Raw genomic sequence first — 23,082 nt, 5'->3', positions numbered from 1 at the left:
TCACAAACTAAGCATTGTTTGTTTTTGAGGGTTTTACGGCGATTGCGACACATCTAGATCATATCAGCGCCAGTAAAAAGGAAGAAAATGGGATAGTAAAAGCATTCTAGACGTACATTTAAAAGGACCCGGAAAAAGTAAGACTACTACTCCAACCACCACCACCACATCATCATTACTACTACTGCAATCACCCAGACCATATCATCACTACAACTATCAACTACAACCACCACCACCATTACGTCATCATCACTGCTACTACTACTACCACCACCACCACCTACACAACATCATCCTCACTACCACAATTACTACCATTAGGTTTTGGAGCTTTACTTTATTTGAAATAAGGAAACTTTGGGGTTGTATTTGGCAATGTGTTTATATATCATAATAATATAGTTCTAATCAGTTATCTATTTATATCTATACAATATTTAAACACAATACCAAATATCATCCCAATTCCCTTTTTTGTGTGCGGAAATTCCTCTATTCCTCCGAGTGGTGTCTGAAATTCCCGTGAGTCAAATTGAAAATTGGCGTTTCTGCATTATACGTACATTCAACATAACAAATATAACATAACATAACAGAGATGATTAAGAAGGAAAAAAATATCATCTCCCAAAACAATAACTATGCATTTGACTGTTTTCCTCCCACCCAGGTCCAGGACAAAACCCAAGTAATCTCATTCCAAGACAAAGACAGAAAGCATGTTGGAAAACAGATATAAGGGGATATAAGACACGATAAGTACCTCCTTGCCCACAGTGGGAGGTCAGGAACCCCACCCAGTGTACTTAGTAACTACCTTAATGTCTCATCCAGACACAAGCTCAAGTCCCTAAGACTAAGAGGATCACACTCAAATGTTTACAATCCCAAAACTAACTATACATTTGACTGTTTCCTCACTCTCAGCAAGGGTATCCGGCCAGTGCCAGAAAAAAGCCAAGTAATTCCATACCAAGACAAAGACAAAAAGCATGTTGAAAAGAAGATAAAGGGATAGAAGAAACAGTATCAGTAAGTGCCTCCATACCCACTAGGGAAGGTCAGGAACCGCACCCAAAATCCCATCCTTAAAGGTTGAATGAAATGGTGAATGAAACGCACAGAAAGCATTGATTTTAATCCTTTATTGCATTCTCAATCATATATCAACAAATACAGACATCCCATACACACACAATATATATATATATACACAAACTAAACCCATACACACACAAACTCTCATTGTTATTCAAAATCAAAAACAACCACAAAAGCACACATGTACTTAATATAATTTAAAGCATCATATGAATTCAAACACACTGCATGCATACACACTTAATTCCATTGACAAATTTAAATAATAATGAGAAGTTGTTTGTGTTCACTTAATGTGTATGCATGGGTGTGTTTGAATTCATATTAATATGATGTGACAAATGGCGTGGTCGTTTCGGGCTTCCTTTTTTTTATCAACAAAATACACTGGATGAAACACTAAAACGTCCACATTAACAACCTCCGTTTAATAAATTGAAGCTTGCATTCCATTACGTATTGTAAGTGTTATTCATTTCTTCCAGCTTCAAGCAGCAAAATGTTCATTCTTATTCCAAGGCAACATTCAGTCAGCACTTTCTTTCAAATTTTGTTTCCTTATACTTATATAATATAATTAACGTTATCCACAAAAAAAACAAATAATAATTAAATAAAAATAAAAACAACTCAGCTGCCTGTAATATTCATTCTGAAACAGCCATCACATCAAAAACGCTCACTCTAAAACTGATAAACCGAACAGACAAAGCAGAATTACAGATAAGACAGAATTACACAAATAGCCAATTTTGCCCCACTGTCTCAAATCAGAATTCTGTTGTACTCTGAAAAAAAAAAACACCAAAAAAAAATGTATTTAAAATTTTGGCCAGAAAACCGGTCCTTCAAATACTGATGTATTAAAATGACCATTATCTTGACAAACACTCTCAAACCTGGGACTTTGCGAAGTCATTCGGTTTGAAGACTTTTTGATAAGATCAGGGTAATTTCAATCAATCCATACACATTTGAAGGACGAGTTTTCTGGCCAAAATCCTAAATACGTGTTTTATTCAGAGTAACGCAGTTTCAACCCAGGGTGAAACGAAACACATGACAACAAGTGATTTCTAAACTTTCTCGAGTTCATCTTAATTGAAAACCTTGTTTTTGTTTTTATTGTTTTTAAGGGTTTTACGGCGCTTGCAACACATTTAGGTTATATCAGCGCCAGTAAAAAGGAAAAAATGGGATAGTAAAAAGTTCTAGAATTACAATTAAAGCACCTAAGAGAAAGGAAGACAAACGGGAACTGGGAACAAATAGGGATCAGATGCAGATTCCAAGAGCAAACCATCAATGTACTTAGTTTGAGATCACCTATAAGTCTCATCCGGACACAAGCACAAAATCCAACAAAGAGGAATACACTCAAATGTTTACATTATACATTAAAAATAACAAACATAATAATACATAACAGAGAGATGATTTACAAGGAAAAAAATATCATCTCCCAAAACAATAACTATGCATTTGAATGTTTCCCTCCCAGCCAGGGTCATGACAAAACCAAGTAATCTCACTCCAAGACAACGACAGAAAACAATTGGAAAACGGGTATGGTGGGATAGAAGACACAGCATGTAGGTACCTCCCTGCCCGCTATGGGAGGTCTGGATCCCCACCCAGAATTGAAAACCTAACACATTTGTTGCACTCATATGAATGAGAGATATAAAGCATTAATGACTCGACACGACACAAGAGATTTCAGCTACAAAGAAAATGAATACACTGTTGCCAAATTAGGGTGTGAGAAAAATAACATCTGAAAATGTGTGTATGAAACAATACCAGACAAAGCGTAAGATAAAAATATTTAAAAAAACAAAAACATCCCTGATAATCAGGATGGGTTTTTTTTTGTATAAATCTAGACCAGAAATTATTTACTTTAATATCAATAATGAAGACGACCATCTCGGTATTTGGTTGTGGACACTACAATCCCATCATTGAGTTTACATATTTGTGAGACAAATTAAATACATATCAATCAATATTATCGTTCAACCTATCATTATTTTCAATCCTTACACGGTAGTGGTAGTCAAATATCACTATGTACATACCAATTTTCTTTTGGATTGAGCAACAGAGTATAATATTTCTGTCTTTTACACTTTTGAAAAGTACCACAAATATCTAGGGAGGGTGGACAGTGAGGAGGTAGAAAGCTTTAGAGTTAGAGTTAAAGTCTTAAGCCTCAATGTCTTTAAAGAGTGGATAGTATGAGACGAGTGATGTTTTAAATGTGGATACAGAGACGACCACAAGGGTAGATAGGACAGTTCTAAGTGTAGATAGTGTTGTAATTCACACTTAAAGGTTAGGGGTTATCAGAGTCGGAAGAGATAACCGCAAAGATAGACAGTTCAACTGCAGACAGAGTTTAAACATAAACTATCACTTGAGGTTTAGACGTCAGAGGTGTGTCAACCATCAAATAAAAATTCATTCAATATTCACAATTTTTAAGTATGTGCAACATCGACAGTAACAGTGATGCCCAGTAAGTTTGAGTCATTCAGTTTAAAGGAGGAGAAGAAAGAAGAAGAAAAAGAGGAAGAAGAAAGAAGAAGAACTTACAGCACTTTTGTATCATGTAACAATTCAGCAGTCTTCATGAACAGTTTTTACAGTCAATTATTTATTTGAAGAAGCAACAACAGTACATGTAACAAGCTGCCACAGAAAGAATTTCTGAGTGGCTACAGTTGGAAGAAGATAGATGAACACACTCACACTTTTTGCAGACCACCAGAGGTTCAGAGACACAAAATGTAAGCACAAAGCACATTCTCATCCACACGTACTTCAACTTTCCCTCACATTAACATGTGGCATTTGCCCTTACTGGTTACTTTATCCAAGAATAATCATTGATACCCGCATGCTCATTTTAACCAGTAAAATTTTTAATGAAACAAAACTTATTAGGTAAATTTTCCTTACATTTAATGACTCAATTTATTATGATATTTATCATGTAGTACTAACCAAGTAAAACAAAAACATGGAACAAAACAAAAAACCTGAAACAGGTTTCTACAAGACAAGATGGGTTTCTATTATTGGGATAAGCCCTATTGGAAAGCCAGATCCCCATGGAGTTTTGTCAAGGCCACTCTTGCCTTCATTATTTATTTATTTCTCAAAATTTCAAACGGACAGTATTAACTGTTGTAAAGTTCTTTCTTTCTCTCTCTTAGATAATCCGTATATGAAAACACGGAACAGTTCCTCCAACTCTCCTCTCTATCGACAGCTGCTCCGTCATTACAAGGTTTCTTAAACCTAACCAGAAATAAAGTGGGTCACTCTTAGATTCTTAGAGACAGCTACATACTAAGTCCTCATCTCAAAAGAAAAGACAAAAATTAAATAATAATAATACATTTTTTTATAAAGCTAGATTATAATTCATTATAAACCATAGATCCAAAGCTGACATTGTGAACAAAAATCACCAAAAATATCTAGATCCACGGGGAGCAAAATTGCCTTCAATATGATCCGAGTGATTGACTGACCAAGAACAAAGTAACCCATGCATTTATATATATATATATATATATATATATATATATATATATATATATATATATATATATATATATATATATATATATATATATGAGCCAAGGTCAAAAGGTGCCCGCCTGATACCAGTGTTAAGAAAATTTGATTTTTATTTAATTATGGGCTGTTTTCATTGGTTAATGCTTGTAATCCATTGATAATATGAAGAAGAGATAAAATGAGATAGCTCAACATACTTTGTTCAACAGGATATGAAATAAACAACTTGAAAGTGAAATTTGAATGCTGTTTGGCATGTGCTTAAAACGAGGTCAACGCATCACCTTTTTAGAAATCATGTAGAAATTAAATGTGATGTTTTAGCACACGTGATTGAAATTTGACTAATAGTATAAAGTCAAAATTTACTTTTAAACGCAATTGCAGTATATTACATATCTGATTAAGTTTCATATAGAGTTCTTAAAAAGTTGGTGTTGCTTGTGACCTTTGGTGTCATCAAACACAGCACAATACTAAGTCTCGACACGAAACTTTAAAGCTCATGATTAATGTTTATAACATGTTTTATTATGAGAAAAAAGCATAGATTTACTATCTGAATTCAAATCTTGGAGTAAATGTATACCGTTTTGCCGATATTGAGGTTTATTCGTTTTGGTGTCATTTGTCACAAGCAACACGGCATGCGTGAACACGTGGAAGTTTGTTTCGTTAAATGGCGATTCGCAATTTTGATCCACCCTTCTTACCAGTCTTTGAAGTGCGGCACTTTCATTTGCCTTTCCAGCGTGGCTCCAGGCAGAAAAGGTAAGTTGAACTTTGGTGTCATCGCTATTTTACATTGTCACAAGCAACACTTGATATTGGATATTACAAAGTGCTACCAAAAAATTATGTTTTCATCTGTTATTCTATTTACAAATATGATATTATGACATCTCACATAAGACTGTGATTTTGACACAGTTAATTATTTCCTTGTAATTCTAATTTTTTATGTTTCAGGGTTGTATCAATCAGAAAAAAGACAAAACTCAAGCTTTTGACGAATCAAGATAAAAGAAGGATTGTCAAGAAATTTGATTTGATTTACTATTAACACACTAAAGTACTAGAAACTAGCAGATTTGAGCAGTAGGGCGGATGTTACGGTATGGTTACATGAATTCATTACCATGGCTGATATTTATCTAGTGTTTGTGTGACTTCTGGTACTTTTTGTGACCATTGGTGTCATTGATTAAAATGTCACAGGTGACACTTAAGTTTGAAGTTTCTAATGTATTTCTGTTTTCATGTTCTTCAAAGCTTGAAATGTCATTGAATTACATTTTAACAGGCTATATTAAATATGTTCAGTTGCTATTCTTGATTTATTGAGGCAAAATTGTGTTCTAATGCCGATTTTGACCAAAGTAATAGCAACAATGGTATTACTAATTTCTAAGTATATTTCCAAGTTGAAAGTATTTAGTTTCTTAAAATATTATTGAATTTCATTTTAGAGTAGGTTATTGTGCTTTTTTGACTGAAAATAATGATATATTATGGACGAAAGTGTGATTTGGTGTTGCTTGTGACATAAGTAATGGTGTCACCGGTCTTATGTCACAAGTCACATTCAGATGCTCTAATTTCCATGTAGATTTCTATTTATGAAGTCTTTGGTTTCTGAAATACTATTAAATTCCATATTTAACTGTGGTTATTACACTGGTTTGACTGAAATTAATGATATATTGTCGAAATTGCAATTTGGTATTGCTTGTGACATAAGTAATGGTGTCATCGGTCTAATGTCACAAGTGACACAATATCGCTAAATAAGATATGCTTTGGTCACATTATTTCCTAACATTTTATTTCAAAAGTTTCTGAACATTGCTGGTAATAAGCATATGCAATATTGTTGTTGTTGTTAATGCACAAACATTTTTATGAAATAATATATTTGCATGCTATGTTGCTTGTGACCGATGACACCAAAAAGCAACCTTTTCTCCAATAGTTGGTAATATAATTGTACTATGATTGTTGTTGATTGTGTCTTTTTGTCTATAACTTACTAAATAAAGTTTGATACTCAACAAAAATCATTTGGTTATTGAGTTTTTTGTCTCATTTTGTTGTCACCAGTCACAGGTGACACCGACAACCTATAGGTATTGTTGACGATATTATGCTGCATTAGACCTTAAAGTTATCTAAAGGGCCTTTGATTCATGAAGTACAGGGTTTTTGCTACACATATAGAAACATGAATAGACTATTATGTCACTTTTATTTTGAGAAAAAAAAATGGCACCTTTTGACCTTGGCTCATATATATATATATATATATATATATATATATATATATATATATATATATATATATATATATATATTATATATATATATAATATATATATATATATATATATATATATATATATGCATAACAACATAGGGAAATGTCATTATGGTTGACGTAGATCTAGAGTCCATCGACTTAAACTTTTCGGTCTAACGCCATGAATGAAGCCGTTTTTAACTGATCAAGGGAAATGAAAATGATGCCCCACGTTTATGCCTCCAGCAATTACCTCTCATATCTGGCAGTGATATAGCCTTGTTTTCTCTTTACAAATTACAATAAACAATTTAAAGGCAAGGTAAGAAATTTCCTTCCCTGAAAATCACAATCTTCCTGTTCTTCATTTCCACAATGAGCTGATGACCTGGACTGGCAGTCAATCATTTTCTTTCCTTAATAAATGTAGGCCTACGACTTCAAAGGGGTGATGATAATGGTCAGTATTGACCATTGTGACGAAGATGACAACAATGATGATGAAAAAAAACCAAAAAAAATGAAATGACTGTAAGAGCGAAAGGCACTACTAGTAAAAACAATCTTCAGCTGGGTTTTCCTCTGCCACTTTTGGAATTTCGATACCATTGGGAGTCTAAGTCAAAGGCTTGAAAGTCTGTGAAAGAAAAAGAAAAAAATATAACTAAAATTTATATTCAACTGTTAACCTTCAAACACCAACCATGTTCTGCATTGCCCTTGACAATCTATGACAACACAAACTTTCATTCCCCTAATATTTGCTCATGGTTCTCATTATCTATCATGTTACATTACATATACATTCTGTTCCAAAACTTCTATCCGATGCTGATACTAATTTATGTCACAAAAGAGGTTTCTTGTGACATTAAAAACACCTGAATTACTGGTTGAATTCTTGAAAGGCATTGTATTTTTTTCTACTTCACAAATAAGTAAGATTTCAGTCTTTTTAAAATAACATTTTTTTCAAATCTATTGATAAAAAAAAAAAAAAAGACTGTACAACAACAATTTGCAAAATGAAGCATTTCAAGTCATGTCTTAAAGTCACTGATAACCTATAAAGAAAAAAAAAAAAGGAAACAAAAAAAAAAAAAACCACACACAAAATCTTAAACCTACCTTCTAAACTTTTGTCTGGATCTTTTTCTCTGTAAATCTTCCAGGCAGGGTCTGGACAATGTAAATAATAATTTCAAAAAAGGTACACAATCAAAAACAATTCAATGATTTTACAAAACTAACATTAATTATACAAATGGAAATTTTGTGAAAGCATCCAACCTGTTTAAACATAATGAAGATAATCAGTATAAGAAATAATTTATGGCTCTAGTTCAATGTATTGACAACCCACTCAGACTACAACCGAGAACTCCATGCTAAAAACAAACTGTCAAAGGAAACAATAAAAGTTTTTACAGCTTTTCTTGTATTCTTGTACCTGCTATTATTTTAATTATTTATCTTAAATTAGCTTCATATTTTTTTCTTTTAAATAGTTCATGATACTGTAAAAATCTTTGTTAATATAACGATGACGGATGTAACATATTATGAAAATTTCCATTCAGGATCAATAAAGTAAATCTTATCTCATCTATCTTTTACACAAAAAAAAAACAAGAAATGAAGTGAACAGAGGAATTCAGAAGACAATAGATAATAAAGACTGTTACGGTGCCAACCAACTGACCATGTGAGAGGTGCTCTTCAATCGACACCATCAATCACTCCAAACATTTTTTTTTAAATTGATAGATAGGCATGACGTTTGACACAACTTCTCAGGAATGGTCAATTGTAGAGTACCTCCCTCACAGCCAGGCTGAGGGTGTTGTAAATCGGGTACCATATCAAATTCAACTCCCATCTCTGCAAAAGTTTTTATTCTCTAGGGTGCTCTGGAAAATCTCTAATTCTAATCACTCCACTTCTTGTTACCAGCAACATTACTGCCTGCTCCACTCCTTCTTTCTGGATACAAAATGTGTCCCATTGTTGCGGCTATTTTAAAATAGAAACTTGAATATAAAATTATAATTCTCTTTATTCATCCCATAGGGGAAATTGGTCTCTAGGGTCTATTCCAAGGGAAGACTGGAATAACCCAAGCTTCAGCCACTGTGCAACACCGCAAATTGAGCAAGGACGAGGTGACTTGCTCAAGGCCACACATCGCAGCGACAGGTGATCGAACTTGGTACCTTTTGGGTACGAAGCAAAGACCAAACCGCTGAGCCACGTTGCCCCCAGTCTTAACTTGAATACATAACTAATGAACCAAATTGATAAACCTTTTTCCCCATTTCATTCATTGTTGGGCTAACATACCTTCCTGGTTTGTGCTCTTCTTTAACCCATCTTCAACTTTCTTCCATTCTGAAATAAACAATAACAACAACATAATAATAATAATAATAATAATAATAATAATAATAATAATAATAATAATAACAATAATAATAATAATAATAATATAATAATAATAATAATAATAATAATAATAATAATAATAATAATAATAATAATAATAACTATGGCTGCACAGTCTCTATGGACACTTGTCATGAATGTGTGCTACTTCGAGTGTCTTAGAGTGTGTCAGTCTGTTTCTAGACTCCTGTTAGTAATTTGTTTTCATAAATTTCTGTCTGGTGCAAGTGTTCTTAGCTTTAGAATGTCATCCTGTGTGTTAAGGTGCTGAGGCAGTTGAATGTTTCCTTGTGTTGTTGAAATCAGTTCTTCGGTTGCTGTTTCTAAATGTATTTGATATTTTTTGAGATGTTGGCTGGACTGAAGTTGGCTGGAAGTGAAGTTCGAGTACATCCTCTGTATTTGGCTCCTTGAGTTAGAAGTAATCATCCATTGAGGCTTGTGCTGGAATATTTTCATCTCGTCGGAGCATGTGTCCGAACAGTTTCTATCTTTGTTTCTTTAACGACGCGTACTGACTGGTTGTACTCTGCATCTATCATATACATCCTCATTACTGATTAGGTCTGGCCAATGTACCCCAATAACTCGTCTCAATTGTTTGCGATGAAGGGAGTCCAGGGTGTCCAAATTCTTTTTTGTAAGACCCCACGTACCACAGTTGTACATAAGGATTGTCAGCCCTAACGCTTTGTAAAGGCGTATTCTTTTATTTTCATCAACGATGTTCGTCCTGTTCCAAACGTGTAGTTCTCTGAATACAGTTTGAGCTAGCATTTCTCTCCGTTTGATGTCTTCATTCTCGTTAATCAAGTTTCTGAGTTTATTACAACATAAGCAATGTATAAATGAAGGATCTTGGTAAAATGGTGGCTTTCTTGCACTCGAATCTTACAGTCCAGCCATGCTTTATTTTAAAACTTCATTAGCAAATAATAAAAAAAATTTTAAGTAAGAGCTTCTCAAAAATGAGAAATACCCATTGTTAGCGGCCAAAAACAAAGATGTGGACAAGAAATTTCAATTTTAAGAAAAAGACACAAATCTCTCAGAAAATGAGAAAAATCATATCCTACCAAAACTTATATAACAAATTGGGAAATTGCATTGCATCAGTGAGGCCGTGACTGTGAAAAAATAAGGTCATGTACCTGTTTAAGGTCAGTAAACAAATAAAAAAGTTTTGAAAATAATGTAGTAAATGGCAGTAAGTGTATTCACACACTTTTCTGAATTCGATGTACAGCGCCAAAAATATAAAAAAATAAAAATTGGATCAATTTCTGAAACCGTCAAAATTTGAAGTGGACAAAGTCAGTCATAAGTGATGATGATGATCGTGGGCAAAGTGCAAGAGGAAAAAAAAAAAACCATTTGATTTGAATTCACCCCCCCCCCCCCCCCCCCCCCCCCAACACACACACACAAAAAAAAAACCCAACTTTCATGCCCTGGAGGCTTTGCAAAGTGTTTGCGACATCCCTGCCTCTCTCTCTTGTTTCAGCCAACAGGAATGCAGTTAGAATTGGGAATCATTTCATTCAGTGTAAGAATATGCATTTATTTAACCATTTACCCATATATGTACAGGTTATAATGGACAATTTAAAGACATGCACGTTTTAACCCTTTTAAAATAAAACACACACTGATCTAATAGTAATAGCTACAGCTGTTCATTCCTGACTGGAAAATTAAATGATATGTGTATATTTTTGACCTCCCCCTAAAGTTTGAAATCAATTTTAGCCACAGATTCACTGATTAAATACCACAAAGGATCAATGAAGTATATGTTATCAGAACTTGTGCCAGTACTGTCATTTTTTTTATTTGTTTGGGGTCCGGATAGCCCAATTGATAGAGCACTTGCTTCACACCCAAGGGGATCAAGATTGATCCTGGGTGCAGTCAAGATTTTTTTCGACTCCTCTGTCCACCCAGCAATGAATAGGCAGCACGGTCTGTTAGATTTGGCAGAAAGTACCTTGTGATAGATTAATACATTTTACTGATCACTCACCACTTTAAATTTTCTTTCTATGTCTATTAGAACCCAAGTTATGATTTTTTTTCTGAATAAAATTTGTTGTTATGGGAAACACTTATTCTTCTATATTGGCTCATATCTCGAATTGAAGCTTGCTGCATCTTCCCTGCTTTTCACAGCCAGCCTCGCATATACCTATTGAGTGTGCACACAATGACGTCATACTAAATGCGTTATAAACAGATTGGAACTGAGAGGACCATCTGATGCATTTGACAATAATACTATTACAACTGATGAAACATTGTTTTGGGACCAGCTCGTTCAAAAGACTCATAGTCAAAGCAATTCTACATTATCGCCACTACTGATGGCATAGTAATTAAGAGCAGACACAAAATATGGTGAATGAAACCACGATCCAAAGAACGTGGGTTCAAGCGCAATAGAATAACTTCTTAAAAGTAGAAAGACACCTAGGTGTGGTCCAGCCCCTTTAGAGTGCAAGATCTTAATGACCTAAATATGTGTTTGTGTGAAGTTTCTTCTCTACTTTCTTCTGCTGAGAGAGAGAGAGAGAGAGTGAGAGTGAGAGAGAGAGAGATGGGATGACACCATGGCAAGAGAGAGAGAGAGAAAAAGAGAGAGAGAGAGAGAGAGAGAGAGAGAGAGAGAGAGAGAGAGAGAGAGAGAGAGAGAGAGAGAGAGAGAGAGTTATGAATTGATTTTCTATTTTTCTTTTCCAATCCCTACCCAACATCTGTTCAATGCTTGAAACAATGTCATTAAAAACTCTTAAGAGAGCAGTTTCAGTCAAGTGATATGATCTATAAGCTGATTGAAAATATTCCAATAGACCATTCAACTGAATATGAGCAAGGAGCTGTTCAGAACCACCTTCTCGAGTAATTTGACAAAAAGGGAAAGTTACGACACAGGGCAGTAGTTTTTAAGATCGTTTTGACAAAGGTCACGCTTCTTTATGAATTGGTTTTATAATTGCTGTTTTAAAACAGAGAGGAACTTTTCCTGAAGACAAAGGGTTATTGATAATTTCTGTAATTATTGGTGCGAGTTCACCTTGGTGATATGTGTTGAAAGAATATCAAGTTCACAACTCTTATTTGGGGAATCGGATGTAATTTTGCGGATGCCACTTTCCGTCAGATACTTCATTAAATTCATTTAAAAATTTATTTCGATATTTAAAGTGACAATCGCCATTTGTGGGTGTAGTCAAGCCGCATTCATCGAGCTTATGTCTAATATGCTTCACCTTCTTCTTGTCAAAGAAAGAAAGACGCAGGGTAACTGTTCTGTTTCAACATCAAACAGGATTAAATTTTTCTCATAATTCACAAGTCATTGTACAAGGTCAAAAAAGCTCATTGAGGAATGCACAATTCTTCTGAGTAAAAAGCCTGCAATTTCGCGGGGAAAGAACTATTTTCATTCGATACTGTACTCACCATCATTTAATGAGGGCAGATTGGTAAACATCGTTGTCTGTGTAATTTGGTATATCTTCGGTTGATTTTTCTGTGTGGCCCAATAATATATTTAATAATATATTCCCTCAACTAACCCCAAGAAAAAATTAAACTTCGTACCTTTAATTAACCCCAATAGGAAAAACAAACACCCTAGCACTTTAATAATACTTATGACTAAGCCTAATAGGAAAAAAAATCATCCGATCTCGAGCTAACCCTAATAGAAAAAAAAAAACAACTCTCGGACTGCTTTGCACTACCTTTCAATATTTAACAAATCAAAATGGCGGCTGAAAATGAAAACAATGGTCAAATTAAGAAATTTTAAACTTTCACAAATCTATCAAGGTTTGTTCTAGAGCTTTTAAAATACTTCTAGATATAATGACAAATTGAATAAATAAATGCCTGACAAAATATCAACGGTGAAAATACAAATTTAAAGAATACTGGGGATGTAGGAGCTTTCGGAATGTCTCCCCTTTACTTAACTTATGGAAAAACAAACATTCTAGCACCTTTACTAAGACTTATGACTAACCTTAATAGAAAAAGAAATATCCTCGATCTCGAGCTAACCCTAATAGTAAAAAAAGAATCAAAATGGCGACTGAAACACCTTCATGTGATCAAGTGAATAATATCACTATGAATGCCACGATTTGCTGAAAAATGCCAACACCCACACAACACAACGGAAGTAATAATAATACTTGATGTCATAAATAGATGACGCAAATTGACAACTTTTTACAGTGTCAAAATTAGTTGATTTTGGGAGTCAAGTGTCGTCGTTGGTACATATTTTATGATATCTGTTTGGCTCAATGAACTTTCAAACTGACTTTAAATTATAAAAGGAAATCAAGTTATCTGTTTATCTATCTCTAAAAAATACATTTCTAATTTTCAAATCTTTCAGTAGAGTTGTGCGCCGTATCAATTTTTTTATTGACTCAAATAAGCACAATATTCTCCACAATGCTATATTTTTTTAAGAAAGGATTCTGACACAGCCTCGAGTATAAAAGGAAAGAAATTGACATCACTCAGCTCTTTGTTATTGTTTTTAGCCAGCCAGTCACTAAATTCTATCAAGACTATAAACGTGCAAGGTTACACATAGTTTAGTGTTTGGTAAATTATATTGACTGGCAAATCTTGTGAGTATTTTAGTTAAATGCATAGCATCAATACTTACGACAAGACAACAGTTTCCTCATTTCCATGTGATTTTCCTGTAAAAAGGGATCCATGTGATTGTTGGACATGGGTGGGGGTGTCATCTTTTTGGCTATGGTACGTCTTTGTTGAAACGTTGGCTTTGGATTGCTGATAAAAGATTGGAAGAGTGAAAAGAAGGATCAAGTTAATGTAAGGTTTAGGTTTTTAGGTGTTTAACGGCGCTTTCGACACTATTAAGGTCATTTAAGCGCCCGTTTCTGTCTTTTATCAATTTTTATCGGCCTTGCGGGGCCATAGCTGCTCAAAACGTGTACTGTTGTAATAAAATCTTTATAAAATCATTATAGTTACATGTTTGTTATGTAAAAATATTTATTTACAATTTCTGCAGGAGTTCACATTCCTGCAGATAATTTAAAATTGTAAGCGGATCAACCGACTGGAACAGAGACTTCAAGTCCTGTTTTCATAATGTTGTGACCTTATCTGTTCTAATTCTGTACATTCAATTAAAATATGTTGAACTGTGAGGTCACAGTTACATCTTCTGCAGAGGGGTTTTTCATCCCTCTCCAGAAGGAAGCGGTGAGGGCAATGTAAATTAACCTTTTCAAGGATGGGACTAACTGTGTAAAAAAAAAAAATCAGCAAGGTGTATGAGGCCTGTACATTGTTTACAAAAATAATTGGTTGACCACAAACACCATGTTACGATTAATATTATTATTATTATTATCATTATTTGGTATAGCGCCAATATCCACAAATAGTGCTCAGAGTCAGAGGTGCTTTACAATAGTTTTTTTTTAGTCTCACACATGTTAATTCATTGGGCTACAAAATCACTACAACAGTTACACACATCCAGTTCGAAATTCACATAGAATCACGATAAGCAGAATGAAAAAGATCGGTTATTAAATGCCGTTTGAAGACTGGTAGACTTTCACATTGTCGGGGGTTTTAGGTGATAAAGAATTCCATACGATTGGAGCTGAAAATGCAAAACCACACCCAGCAAACTTTGTTCTTGGGATGTTTTTCTCCATTAGCGAAGAACTGCTGGATCGCAGAGATCGAGTTGGTTTATATTCCCCGACAAGGCATTCAGGTGATGTATGGTGAAGGCAATTGTAAGCAAAACATGTGATTTTGTATTTTTATTATTATATGATTATATTAATCACGTAATACAAGAGATTGGTCATTCCTAAACAAAGTGGCAATTCGGACTCGAGTCTAACAGTCTCCTGTGACTATTCAGACTCAATCTCCAATGTGCGTGCGCAAAACATGGGGGAGGGAGTTGGGGGGGGGGGGGAGTACAATTCAGGCATTGGGATATAAAAATTAAAAACAAATGCCAACGAGCGTAGACTTGGTCCTTTCCACAACGATTGACAAGGAATGGATGATTGGAAGAAAGTGACAGGATTCGAGATTCATATGCGCGCAAATCGAGGCTCCACTGAAATCACTGCATGCAGCTGAAGAAATCCAATTTGACTCCTTGGCAGTTGATGAACCACTAACTACCAAGAACTGACTCCTTGGCAATTGACACTTCCTATTTATAATCACTAAATCATATCATGATTATGATTATAATGAAAATGAAAAGAATGACAATGCTATTGCTATTACTATTACAAATTTTAAGACAATGAAAATAAGCATGCAAAAACCCATCGTTTATTTCGTATTCAAATCCAACATGTCCAGAAACTCAGATCAGGAATGGAATCTGTTGGGAGTTGTTGACCTCGATTTTGACACGGTCCTGTTAACTTGTTACGTTACATCAACAAACTCAAACATGCTTGATAAACACGCTTTAGGGGTCAAAAGGACACATGGTTGAAAGAAATAAACAGAAACCCTTAACTTTCATGGTTAGATAGATAAGAAAAGCATCGGCAATATCAAGCACTGAATGTCTTGTTATCCGACAAGAAAGACAAAAAGGAATGTTCACCTCATTTCCAAAGGATTGTCCGAACTCGAGCCGCTTTTTGTCTTTTTATCTCTGTTTTCGTAACTCTTCAAATCAACTTGTCTCGGGGGCCCTGTGGAGAGAAAATAACCATATGATACAGGGTTCATGAATGTCGATCGATAGTTACATGGGCTTTTCACCGAATTCATAATAAATCAGCAGAGATTCTTACCTCGTCGAGAGCTGGCAGCGATTTTACTTGGTCCTCTTGACAGCGTGTACATTGTACGATGCTGTGTTTACAATTCTTTGCGCATACGCTTCGCGCATCAACACCTTCGCATCGCTGTTCCATCAAAACAAAAAACGAAATTTACCTTTACTTATGGAAGGCATAACACATTTTATTTAATATATAATATTGTACTAGATCGTCGTGGGAACGGTACATAAAACTAAGAACATGCATTACCTGAACCAAATAGCTAGAAAGTTACGATAAAAAAAATAATACTTTATATAATGCAATTGGTGTCGGCCGCCGTCAGCGCCGCTGGTGTAGTGGTATCATGCAAGATTCCCATTCTTGCGACCCGGGTTCGATTCCCGGGCGGCGCATTTTTTTTTTTTTTTTTTTTTTTTTTAAACCGCTGTAGCGGTATGCAAGTCCCGATACTTGACACAGATCTAGATAAATCTAGATAATATGTGAATTATTTGGTGTGATATTTTTTCTATTTTAATTCTCATTCGTTTAGAATTATCTGCAGTATAATTCAACAATAATGAATATAAGAGCTTCTAAGGTGAACGAAATACCAAACACGGAACGTTTCGGGCTCAAAACTCTTCTTCATCCAACAACATAGAAACAATAAAAACATAAATACATTACTAAAAACCAGATCGTCGAAAACGGTGGCGGCTGCCTGAAGCCGGTGATTGTGAAAATTCTAACGAAAGAGTGAAAATGGAGAGGCTTCGTATGGAAATAAAACTACAACTGACGTTTCGGGTACAAACTCTTCGTCAGCACTTGTTATTTTGCATTTTATTTGTTTTCCACGTCAATGTGTGTATTGTTGTGCTGACGAAGGGTTTGTACCAGAAACGTCCATCGTCTGTTTTGTTCCCATACGAAGCCTCTCCATTTTCACTCTTTCGTTTGTAAAAGCCAGACGAGAGATTGAACCCATGCTGCCATAATGCGTTTCGTACTGTTATTCATTGTGTAATTTCAATAGGGGTCTTTTGTTGTTCGCTGAAGAAGGGTTTTGAGCCCTACACCCTTAGTGACTTAGTGTTTGGTATTTTGGTCTTGCAGCTTAGTGCCTATAACGTTTACAGGTAGGTAGGTACCCCCCCTAATTACCACAACATAATCGATAGGTAAGGGGTCTCGAAAACTGCATTTTTAAATTCAACTAGGAAAGAAAATTCCTTCCTCATTCCATCCATTGGTTTGCAGAAGATTCCGAATTCTCTTAGATAGCCTATCTAAAAAACTGAAACCATTAGGTATAAGTCAGAGTTGTTGTAGAACAACGTGACGGTTACAAGTATAAAAAAAATATTTATTAGATATGTATATATTACGACAATATACATGGCTAACACTCTACATACCATAGAATTAAACGAATTGGTAAATTCCTTGCTACATACAATATATTATTTTAAAATAAACATTCTTAAATTTAATTATCTAAATGCTTAAAATAGTTAACCATTTAAATGAAGTAATATTTAGATTTTTTAAATTTAGTTTTACTACGTTATGTAATTCAGATTGAACTGTCTAAAAGCTTTAATGTAAGACGGTAAGTAAGTAAGGGAGGTTATTGCAAAAAGATCATCTTTGGAATAGTGTGATGTGTGATGTGTGGCCAATGTACCCCTACATTCTGGCGTATTTACCCGAAAGTATAGTACTTTTGAAATCATGTCTTATATATATTTTAGAAATGTTTTTCTGATGAGAATGTAACTCTTAAAATAAAATAGAAATGGATGACGACCGACGTTTCCTGAATTTTCAGGTCTAAGGTTAAGACTCACTTCAATTTGCTTACGGGATCATTAATTTATTCGCGTCACTGTGTTACCGGTTCTGTGTGTTCCTTCCATTACGAGATGACTTGTTTACAATACCCCAACTTGATGTGATTACAAATCCATACTTAAAAAATTACACATTCTACCATTCGATTGTTTCAAAATATTAAATAATTTAATATCAAACTCGCTTCACAACTGTCGAGTTTCGTGCAATATTCATTGTAGTTGTAATTTACAAGTGCAGTCAGCATTTTTCGTCTGTCGTAACTTTAACCTGCAGATTAGTAATTGACGCGGCGAGACTAATTATAAACTTAACTCATATTCTTTAAAATTTTACAAGAAAAACAAAGAAAATAAAAGAGAAAGGAGAGTGGGAAGGAGGACACAAACACGTTGGAACACCTAGATGGCGACAAAGTGAATACCGTGTATTGTAAAATAAAGGGAGAAAAAAAAATGACTGTTAATAAAAGAGATACAAAACATTTCAGTTCCCGTCTCTCCTTGTCCACCATAAGACGGGCCTCCGACATCTGTTTCCCTCCTTGGCTTTCTTCGTGGACAACTCCAATACGAGGCTTGCCACTTTCAATTAATCGGGTTGTGAGCGTTTTTTATGTCTATTTTAGACCAAGGAATGCTTTGCTTCAGACTGACAACAATCTTTTTTTTTTTTTTTTTTTTTTATTTATTTATTTATTTATTTTTTTTTTTTTTTTTTTTTTTTTTGGTATTTCGTTTTTTATTTTAAAGAAATTTATAGTTCACGGGAAACAACTCAATTAAAACAAAATATTATTTTTTTTATGCACAGCTACTTCCCTTCTAAAAATTTCACCCGACACTCCGGACGTAATCGTCTCTCTTTGACATAAGAAAAGTAGATTATCATCATCATCAACATTATCATCACTATCGTCATTATCATCATGATCAGCAGCAACAGCATTAATACCAATAATAACAACAGCCTAAGAATAACAAGCAATAACAATAAGCAATAACAAAGTAAAGGAGGGGGGAGGGGGGGGGGGGGGGGCAAGATTTTAAAAATCCACGAAAAGCTACCTGGGGAAAATAGCGTCATCACCAAATCCAGTATTTATCCTCACATCTCTCTCTCTCTCTCTCTCTCTCTCTCTCTCTCTCTCTCTCTCTCTCTTCTACTCTCTCTCTTCCTCTCTCTCTCTCTCTCTCTCCTCTCTCTCTCTCTCTCTTCTATTCTCTCTCTCTTCTCTCTCTCATCTCTCTCTCTCTTTTCTCTCTCTCTCTCTCTCTCTCTCCTCTCTCTCTCTCTCTCTCTCTCCTCTTCTCTTTTTTTATTCTTCTCGTCTTCTCTCTCTCTCCTCTCTCTCTCTCTCTCTCTCTCTCTCTCCTCTCGTCTCTCTCTCTCTCTCTCTCTCTCTCTCTCTTGTTTTGTTTTTTTACACACCCAAATACGACACACTAGCAACATATATAGTTTTTAAAAATACATAAAATCGACATATATTATCCAAGAAAAATGACAAACTGCCTGCATAGAGATAAGCTATCTGAATAACTCCACCATGAGCCTTGTTCATCTCGTTGATCTTCCATTCTCTTATTGATGCTTTGCGTTTAGTTTATAAACTCACAACACCCGCCAGCCTGATAAAACGTACCAACACACAAAACTATGTGTATCCGTTCTATCTCTAAAACAAGATTTCATTGTATAACGTTGACAATTAACTCTACACATATAGTTCATCCCGAGCGGTTCAGCAAATCCATGGTAAAATGTGTGCTCCTGCCTTTGACCGCTCACCTTCCATAGCAAATTATAGAGGAGAAAAAAACCCATTCAAATGTGGTTGTTAGGTGGCAAAATAAACACATACTCATAAATACTCGATCGTGTATCAAATTATGTCTAGATATTGATATTTTTATTAAACAAATGGTGAATTTTATCAAAATTAACTGTCCACGGTACAGTTAATTATTCAAAATTAATGTGCTTGTGTGAACAAAACAAGAACTGATTTTCAGAATAATTTAGACATAAAATGTTGAATTTAACTATATTAAATTTTATTTATACATGTTTGTTTTAGCTGAAAGTATATTATCTACAATTTGAACAACATAAACGAGATATCTATTTGGAGTGTTACGTTGTCAGGCTTCTAACGTTCCTAATGAGCAACAATGAACCGGAGACCAAATAATACAGAGGTACGGTTTCAATTTCAGTGTTTGAATTTGTAATCTGCATCGATTGTTTTAAGAGAAGGTAAAGATTTAGTTCAATGTTCACACGCAGTAGCTTTAACTTTGGATGTCTCACTCGCATAATTTTAGAATGCTTTGTAATTTGTTGATGTTTTTCATCTATTTACTTCGCAATTTTTCAGTTACCTTCACTCACCGACTCTCACTTACAAAGTTGACGTTTCCTTCACTCATGTCTGCTTTATGCTCAAACAGCGACTGATTCTGATACACTTTGAGGGAACAAACTTTTCATAATAGGTGAATAGTATTGTTTGTATTTTTTTAAACTGTCGTTTTATGCGTAACAGCTACAATCTAGAACGTATGTATAAAACAAAATTTAACCCCCCCCCCCCCCCCAATAAAATAAAGTAGAATCTCCTTCTCTCTCTCTCTCTCTCTCTCTCTCTCTCTCTCTCTCCTCTCTCTCTCTCTCTCCTCTCTCTCTCTCTCTCTCTCTCTCCCCTCCCCCCCCCCCCCCCATCACAGCAATGAGCCCATAAGGAATTGGGTTAGTAGACCTACAGACACGTGCACGTTGACCATTACCGTAAACTACTTTGCGTAGTTTATTTTGCAAGCATGCATTTACAATACTTTACAATGATATTATATATATAATCTTCATAATGGGACAGATCGACGTGCATTTATTTGGAGGTCTGATAACCCAATTAATTATAGTCTTCTGTTATAATGGACTTTTTTTTTAATGACACAAAATATTGTCCATTACAACAATGTTAAAATAAGCCCATAATTGGGTTTAGATGCCAGACCTGAATATATGTATACCTCGGGATAAATGATTTATACAAAGTCTGTTCTATAAACTACTTTCTTTTTTTTCTGTAAAATCTACAAGTCTAAACCCATATGTCTAAAGTTGTACACAAGTGACTGCGCTGGCGGCAGAAAGGCTTGGACCACGATGTTGACTCTATTGAATTGCCAACAAAATAAAATTACTTTGGTCCACATTTGTAAATGCTGTGATCTGTGCTTTCTCAGATATAACCAAAGTAAAGTTATTTATAGAACAGACCTCGCATTTTGCAATTATGCCACCAGGGGCGGTTGGTCACATTGTATTTAAGGCGGCACAAATCCGAAATACAGAATCAAATTTTATTGGTCTAGTTAATTTAACTTAATTTGACCTACTTTGTATGTGTGTGTGTGTGTGTGTGTGTGTGTGTGTGTGTGGACGGGGGTATTGCAATTGTTTGAATATGTGCGTGTATTTGTGTGTGCGTGTATGTGTGTGTGTGTTAGAATATTAACAAGACGTACTCACAAAAGAGCATCAATTATCTTTGACAAAACTTGTCTGTTAACTTTCACCTGTTCATTATAACGACTCACAGACGCATCATGTCCTGTTTCCAACTGATTTCTTATATCTACAACGTTGAAAAGTTTATATTTAACAGCATCTGTGACATGGCTATTTGATTCAGAATGTTTCTTCAGTGCCTGAGAGATGTGCGCAATATCACTGAATCCTCCTGTTGTCCGTTATAGCATACATCACCAAAAATCGAGCAATAAAAACAATGAACCGTTTTACGGCTTTCACTGGCAGTAAGCCATTCAACATTTTAAAAATAATCATTATTAAATCGGCGCTGTCTCCTCGGTGTGTTAGAAACTAAGTTAAAATTCACTGGTTTGTGTGGATCTAAATCTTTCACCACTATTTTCTCTTGAGGGGATAAGTGTCGGAATTGATTTTCAATTTAAAAAATCAACATGATTCATGATTGGTTACAAATTACAGAAATAACTTTTTAAAATAAAATGATTCAAGATAAAAACAGGTAGGTTTCATAAACAATGACAACAGCGATAATACTTTTTCTCTGAATACTAACGGTATGACACACAACTTTAGAATAATTGAATTTAAAAATCCACATTTAATTCCAAACGCAAAGCACTTGTTAACTTCACACACAATCAGCGACATCTTTATAATTATACTATTATTAGACAATGCACACAATACAAGTTGAGTAGGGATCGTTGGGAGTGTGCGGGGATGAAGGACTCCGTGGGGTCAGGGATTTTTATTTATAGTACCATGGGGCTTTTCTCGGTGCATACTTTGTTTACTGTTGTTTTTGATATTTAATATATATTTAAGCAAAACCAACAATGATAAAATATATATTTATTGCCATTCTCTTCATCCGTATATCTAAGTGAAGCAAAGCCTCTTCTTTCAGTGATAAACCTGATATGGTTTTAATTTATCCCAAGTAGGACCTCAGGGCGTGCATCGCTAGATTGGCCGTCTTGGCCTAATTATTTTAGCAGTGAAAGACAATAGTTAGTTGGGGAGGGAGGGTGGAGGGAGATTGGGGAGTGGTAACTAACTTTCTTCAAGGTACAACAGAGTATAGGATAAGGACAGGACGGCCAAACGAATACTGGCTCATATAAACAAAAAAAAACTTCCCCACCACACCACACCCTCCGCTCATTGTCACCCCGCGCAGGCAACGGGGGAAATATGAAACGTGCCGAGTTGACGCCACCTTCGTGGAGCGACGCACGAGTCATCAAATATTAAATTCAAAACAAAAAGCAGTATGTGCTAAATTTTTAATTTTATCAAAATTTTAAAATTGAAGTTTTTTGTTTGGTTGACATGCTAATCTACGGAAAATATAGGGCGGCACAAAACAACTTCGCTCTATTGACCGACCGCCAGTGTATGCCACAATACTTTACAATGGTG

At 35.0% G+C, this 23,082-nt stretch overlaps 2 protein-coding genes, 1 long non-coding RNA gene and 1 other non-coding gene across 4 annotated transcripts in view; 1 reads left to right on the top strand and 3 right to left on the bottom strand.

Moving 5' to 3' along the window:
* Positions 1–1,133: 1,133 nt before the first annotated feature.
* LOC144972302 (uncharacterized) lies at positions 1,134–4,725 on the bottom strand. Its single transcript, XR_013645338.1, has 2 exons — positions 2,753–4,725; positions 1,134–2,213 (listed from the first exon to the last, which is right to left on the bottom strand). It is a non-coding gene; the product is annotated as an uncharacterized LOC144972302 (long non-coding RNA).
* Positions 4,726–7,494: 2,769 nt separating this feature from the next.
* On the bottom strand, positions 7,495–16,379 carry LOC144972301 (uncharacterized). Its single transcript, XM_078913387.1, has 6 exons — positions 16,270–16,379; positions 16,077–16,167; positions 14,118–14,248; positions 9,332–9,379; positions 8,120–8,170; positions 7,495–7,628 (listed from the first exon to the last, which is right to left on the bottom strand). Exons 1-6 carry the CDS (start codon positions 16,319–16,321, stop codon positions 7,558–7,560), a joined length of 444 nt encoding a protein of 147 aa, XP_078769513.1. The 5' UTR covers positions 16,322–16,379; the 3' UTR covers positions 7,495–7,557.
* Positions 16,380–16,584: 205 nt separating this feature from the next.
* Positions 16,585–16,655, top strand: Trnag-ccc (transfer RNA glycine (anticodon CCC)). Its single transcript has one exon. It is a non-coding gene; the product is annotated as a tRNA-Gly (tRNA).
* A 5,842-nt stretch (positions 16,656–22,497) lies between these two features.
* LOC144972299 (uncharacterized) overlaps positions 22,498–23,082 on the bottom strand; it is a 4,876-nt gene continuing 4,291 nt past the window's right edge. Inside the window, exon 2 of the mRNA XM_078913386.1 lies at positions 22,498–23,082. This exon is cut by the window's right edge and continues 3,263 nt beyond it. The gene's annotated coding sequence lies outside the window, so the exon portion shown is untranslated.

The sequence above is a fragment of the Berghia stephanieae genome, chromosome 5, assembly GCF_034508935.2.
Source record: "Berghia stephanieae isolate SIO BIC M18660-M18661 chromosome 5, UCSD_Bste_1.3, whole genome shotgun sequence".
Lineage (NCBI taxonomy): Eukaryota > Metazoa > Mollusca > Gastropoda > Nudibranchia > Aeolidiidae > Berghia > Berghia stephanieae.
The sequence above is the reverse complement of the archived record's forward strand: the minus strand, read 5'-3'. Positions and strand labels throughout refer to the sequence as shown.

Bases quoted from the DNA above. Each gene is read 5' to 3' on its own strand.
- LOC144972301 (XM_078913387.1), bottom strand. From the start codon at position 16,321: ATGTACACGCTGTCAAGAGGACCAAGTAAAATCGCTGCCAGCTCTCGA. The intron at 16,168-16,269 runs GTAAGAATCTCT...TTCTCTCCACAG, and splicing joins CGCTGCCAGCTCTCGACGAG to GGCCCCCGAGACAAGTTGAT. The intron at 8,171-9,331 runs GTATGTTAGCCC...TACATTGTCCAG, and splicing joins GAAGAGCACAAACCAGGAAG to ACCCTGCCTGGAAGATTTAC.